Consider the following 6,000-nt stretch of genomic DNA (forward strand, 5'->3'; position numbering starts at 1 on the left):
AGGGTGTCAATGGTGAGAGCTCACATGTTCATAAGCAAGACAGGAACTGATCTGATTTGCTCACCTTTAACACTAAGTGTGATCTCCCTCTGCTAAAGGTGATACAGACTACAAATAATATCTATATCAGTATAGGGCATAGGAGTTCATGTGAGTAGATAAGATACATGACGCACAAACATGCTATTTCCATACACTTTGTCCACAGAATTTACAACAATCATCTACCCTGAAGTGTAATCTGTCATCTATTGTGCCACCTTTCTCAGAGAAACATCACATGCATTGGAGTGAATGAAGTCTCATGGCACGGCGTCTCTTAACTGATGCACGTTTAAATCTTGTTGCATGGTGCCAAAGCATTTACTGTGTAAGAAGCTACTTCAGAGGCAAATTTGTTCCAATTATCACTTTTCACAATTCATTTCTACCTGATTCTCACTTTGGTCCCCTAACTATTTTCTCCTCTTCTCATCTCTCAGAGTGGCGACACAGATTCCATTAAGTGGCAACAGACTTAAAACAACACTTAAAATCTAAATCGCTTCACTGAGTGCTTGAATACATTAATTGGGAAGGATGGGAAATATTCTTCAAATGGCACCTGTCTTTCACTCCAATTTATCTCATGACTCTCCTACTCTTCATGACTCAGCCGTTATAATGAATAATCAAAACCGCTTCCAATGCAATGGCAACAACAGCAACAATACTAAAGTGACTAAAGATCCTTTCCTGGTGAACACACAGAATACCTCAGGTCAAAAGGTACTATCTGAGAATGGTGCAACAAAAGACTCCTCACAAAAGTCATTACAAATACAGCCAAGCCATAAAGAGAACACCTCTGTCATCCAGCACGAGTGTAAACTTGAGAACTCCAAAAAGACCAACAGCATCACAAAAAGCCATCCTGACATAATCTCCATGACAACTGGCATCAGCGTCCAAACCAAGAGTTTGGTGTTTCAGAAGTGGGCTGATATGGATAAGGGGCCTGCGAGGCCAATGGCAAAGCGCCAGCTGTCCGCTGAGAGCTCGAGTTGTAACCTCAGGATGGTGAAGAAGAGTGCTGTGAGGAATAGGAGGGATGAAGAAGAAGCCAGATTCACGGTGAAGACCAGTTCTAAACTGATGGAAAAGCCAGGAGAGAGTTTGCTTTCTATCTGCAAGGCAAACACAGTTCTGGATGAGAGTGTCACAAAAAGGAAACTGAAGAAGGAGCTCTATGCCAGTGAAGACACTTTTGCCAAAATTGATAGCCGTGTAATCAAATCTGGAAAGGAGGTAAGAATAACTGTGCATATATATAAATATATATACATATATATACTGTATATATATGTATGTGTGTGTATGTATATATATATATATATATATGATAACACAACATCTTCATGTATAGTACTAAGGTAATAATATCTTAATACATATTATTATGTGAAAGAAAACTCCAACTTCCAATATGGGTCCTTCTCCTGGACCTCCTATAAACTCAACCTTTTGTGTGATTTCCCCAAGGAAGAAAAGCTGGAGTTTATGTGGTTGGGCACCTTATATCTGGAAGCTGTTTTCTTTTATTTATCTTCAGAGAGAGAATAAACGGTCATGTGACCAAAGACAGATTTGGGTCCTCCATCACCATTATCCACCACAACCACCAGAACACAATGCAGACATTCACACACGTTCGTCTGAGTTTGCATGGGGTCATTTGAGTGCATATGTGTACATCGAGAGTAATTTATATCTGTGTGCCTTCATTGTTATATGATGTTGCCTGTTGCAGCTTCGTAGCAAGAGGGTCTTCTCAGTTCAAACCATTACCCAGACCATTACAGAGGGAGCCCAAAGTGAGCTGGAGAAACTCAGAGCCATCTGGATCTGGATTTGCCACTACATTGGTAAATCCCACTTCTCACGAAGTATCCTACATTTCAATTCCGTCATTTCTATTTCTAATTTCACTGTATTTGTGTAACATTGTGGACCAAAAATGGTGGTACTTTAACATGCATGTATACATGAAAGCATATACAGGCATAGGCAAGACAATTCAAGACATTCATTAAGACATTTATTCAATGAATCTGTCACTATCTGGCCTCATATGGTTCAGCCTGTCACATGATAACAAGCACCCTCGTTACCTAACTAATTGGCAGCGAACTCTCCCAAGTCATAGTTTAGGATTAAGTCATTATAGTGCACTCTGAGTTCACCAATGCAGTGTGACTTGTTTAATCTGCTGCAATATTGCACATGGAGTCTTTCCAGGTTTTTCATTGAAACTCAGTGCCCCATACAGTTTGCAATGATGCCAGATGCTGAATTGATTAATTTCCTCATGGTATTCCCAATACGCACATGATGGTTCTGTGTTCTGCAGAATATGATGTAAGTGGCTACCTGGGTTTTACTGACAAGATGTGCTCTCCAGAGGACGTCATTGAGTCGGGCAGGGGTGTATGCTGCGGATACTCCAGTGTCTGTCTGCAAATGTGCCAGTAAGTTAATTTTGTCTTGCAGTGGAAATAGTATTGTGGTAACAACATCCTTTTTACTCCTCTGATTTCTGGTCCCAGTATACAACGATCCTCAAATAGATACAAACACTGTCTGTTGTAAAGTAACAGCTATCTTGTCTTGTAGGGAGGCAGGCATTGAATGTAAAGAAGTGTCAGGCCATGGCAAAGGCGTAGGTTACAGGCAAGGCCAGAGTTACCAAAACACCAAATCCTCCCACATGTGGAACGCTGTGCGTTTAAGAGGCCACTGGTACCTCCTGGATGCCTGTTGGGGAGCTGGGAGAGTAGATTTGGACAACAAAACCTTTATCAAGAGGTGAGTTCTTGGTGAATCAACACAGCTCAATACTCTCTGTATTACGCTCTGTTTCAGTAATGCACAATAACATATCCTTTATCCTTGATTGTGTTGTCAAGCTGCCAACACAACCAACATGGTTGCTAAAAATAGCAAAGCTGTGTCTGATTGACTATTCCAAAAAAGCACAGAGTTATTCATGTACAAACTGTTTCCATATTTTGAACTCTGGTTATCATAGTACACTAACGATGATTGGCACTCATGAAAAGACTGCTTTGGAGGCAGACGTGGTTATGATTGGTGGCAAAGTTGCTTTAGTTTATATTTTGGATGGTCATGTGATGCTTATATGTTAGTGTGTACTTGATACAGGTTTACAGCTATGTATTACAACCCAAAATAGCCTGTGTTTTTCATGCTTTTGATGGAAATGGTAAGATTCTGAGAACTTGCTGCTGGTTACAACAAAATTTTCGATTAACAAAGAAACTTTGCAAATTAGTCCAAATTTCCTTTTAACTTTACAACAGTGCAAATCATATTTATTTATGCAAACTGAAGGATATGAATTTCAGTCAGCCCTACGGTGGCCGAGAAAGCTCAACGCACTGCAACTTAAGAAAACACATGCAAATAGACAAAACACAAGCAAATTAAGAAAACATCTTCATCAATTTGACAACACATGCGCTGCAAATACACACAACACAACCAAATAGACAAACGCGCCGCAAATACACACAACACAACCAAATACAGAAACGCGCTGCAAGTAGCACAGATGACAATGGATCTGTTTCCAGGGGACACAAAAAAGTGATGAACCCGGCTGGGACATGCTTGTTGTCCAATGCTTTGTGACTTTTGAAGTTATTGAAGTCGGCTACTCGTCAGTGGTGTTGGAAAATTAGCTAAAATGTACGTTTTTTTGGTTTATTTTAACATCGTGATCACATGATTCAGATATTATTGCAGATATCTGCTGTTAACCTAGCCTTAGCCTCACTTTTTTGTGTCCCCTGGAAACAGATCCGTTGTCATCTGTGCTACTTGCAGCGCGTTTCTGTATTTGGTTGTTTTGTGTGTGTTTGCAACGTGTTTGTGTATTTGCAGCGCGTTTGTCTATTTGGTTGTGTTGTGTGTATTTGCAGCGCATGTGTTGTCAAATTGATGAAGATGTTTTCTTAATTTGCTTGTGTTTTGTCTATTTGCATGTGTTTTCTTCAGTTGCAGTGCGTTGAGCTCTCTCAGCCACCGTACAATCCACCTAATTTCTACCTAACTAAAAATTATGTCATTTATGTGCAGGTATGATGATTTTTACTTCCTGACCGACCCCGAGGAGTTCATTAATTCTCATTGTCCAGATGATCCAGAGTGGCAGCTACTGGACTGTCCTGTCCCACTGGAGGAGTTTGAGAAGAGGGTTTTAAGGACTTCAGAGTTCTTCAGACTGGGTCTCACTCTTCTCTACCCCCAACACTTCCTCCTAGTAACAGGTAAATTGAGACTTCCATTCTATGCAGGTATTGTCCTTGATTAATCTTAGGCTACAAATTTTGATGGATCCTAAGTTGTTGAGATGTTCTGCATTGCATCTGATTTCCCAGACAACGGTGAGGCGTCGGTGTCCATGAAGTTCTCTGAATCTGTGGACTTCACCTACCAGATCTCTCAAAGAAACAGCAATCAATCCACAAAGGTTAGTTGTTCCTCTGGTCTTCTCACAATGGCCCAAGATACAATGAGGTTGCGACTGCTGCCTCCTACAAGTGGCAGTTACGATGTCATGGTCTTTGCACGTCCTGGGAACACCTCAGGGACCTTTAGTTGGGTTTGCTCCTTTTTCTTGGAATGTTCTGAGCCAAAACCTACTGAGGAACTTCCTGAGAACCCTTTCCTGTCCTGGGGCCTGCAGAGAAATGCTGAGTTCCTGGGTGTGAAGAGATGCAGTCATGGGTCTGAGCCTGTGATGCTTGAAAATGGGTCTTTTGAGCTAGATCTTCAGACTTCTAGGCCACTTACGATGCTCTGTGAGCTGAGCCATAAAGGCCTTGATTCATCAATTGCCAAGAGATGTCTAGCAACACAGATTCAAACTGACAACCTCATTTGCCATGTGATCTGCCCATATCTGGGGTACTATCGCTTATCTGTGTTTGTTCGGGACTATGAAAAACCTCAAGATGGCTATCAGAACATTGGCAACTTTCTTTTGCACTGCACAGGCAGCGCCATAAATTTGAATGATCTCTTCCCATCATCCCTCAGTTCATCCTGTGGGCCGGGAACTCGGACCCAGGATGCTGGCTTGTGTAAATTCAGCCACAGTGGGGCCATTGTGAGCACCCAGCAGGGAAAATGTAACATCACTTTCCAAAATCAACAAGACCTGGAGATCCATGTTGTACTGTTAAAGGAGCAACGCAAGACACCAGGGTATTCCCTGTCCAGGCATATCCTCCTCACCTACAACGGCAACAAAGTTACTATCAGCGTGGTCCTTCCTGAGGCGGGAGTTTATACTCTCCGACTTTATGCCAAATTCCCCAATCAACAAGACTTTAGCCCCATGTGTGACTTTGTACTGAAGAGCACATCCCAAGCTCCCCTACCTCCATTCCCTTGCACTTACACTGCCTGGCAGAAAGGCTCTGTGTTGTTTGAGCCCCGAACGGGCCTCCTGGAGCCCATGTCCTGGGTCCATTTCAGGGTCAGGGTCCCTGGGGCTCAGAGGGTGAGCATCCTGGGTGAGCAACTCGTTGACCTGCAGTTGAGCAAGAGTCGGGTATGGGAGGGGGAAGTGTTCACCGAGGCGAATGTGAAACAGTTGAAACTGGCTGCCAGGGGAGCAGGAAGTTCAACTGACATGTCCATTATCATGTGCTTCGATGTGCTGAGCCAGCAGAAAGAAATGTAAAGAATCAGGCAGTTGTGCAGAAAGGCAGCAAACATTAGATATGTTTTCCATTGTCAACAGAGAACATTTTAGCAAATGCAAAGTGTGTTTGAATGAATCATGAAAAGGTGCTCATTCATAAGGGTTAACTTTATCATATAAGGGTAATATATGTGATGGGAAATTCAAGTGAAATTATATTAAGTATCGACTTTAGTATCTGCTCTGAAGAAACATTTTATTCAGTTTGGGTTTATTTACTGAGATTGATT

General features: G+C 42.0%; 1 protein-coding gene across 1 annotated transcript; it reads left to right on the plus strand.

The window, feature by feature from the left end:
• Window positions 1–663: 663 nt before the first annotated feature.
• Window positions 664–5,749, plus strand: LOC139658990 (kyphoscoliosis peptidase-like). The gene is made up of 6 exons (XM_071537192.1): window positions 664–1,287; window positions 1,790–1,904; window positions 2,390–2,507; window positions 2,653–2,844; window positions 4,138–4,328; window positions 4,440–5,749. The coding sequence occupies exons 1-6, from the start codon at window positions 664–666 to the stop codon at window positions 5,747–5,749; spliced, it is 2,550 nt and encodes an 849-aa protein (XP_071393293.1).
• Window positions 5,750–6,000: the final 251 nt, after the last annotated feature.

This window comes from Centroberyx affinis, unplaced genomic scaffold, assembly GCF_046629955.1.
Source record: "Centroberyx affinis isolate AG114_WGS23_722 - 3 ecotype Tasmania unplaced genomic scaffold, CSIRO-AGI_Caff_v1 ptg002989l_1, whole genome shotgun sequence".
Lineage (NCBI taxonomy): Eukaryota > Metazoa > Chordata > Actinopteri > Beryciformes > Berycidae > Centroberyx > Centroberyx affinis.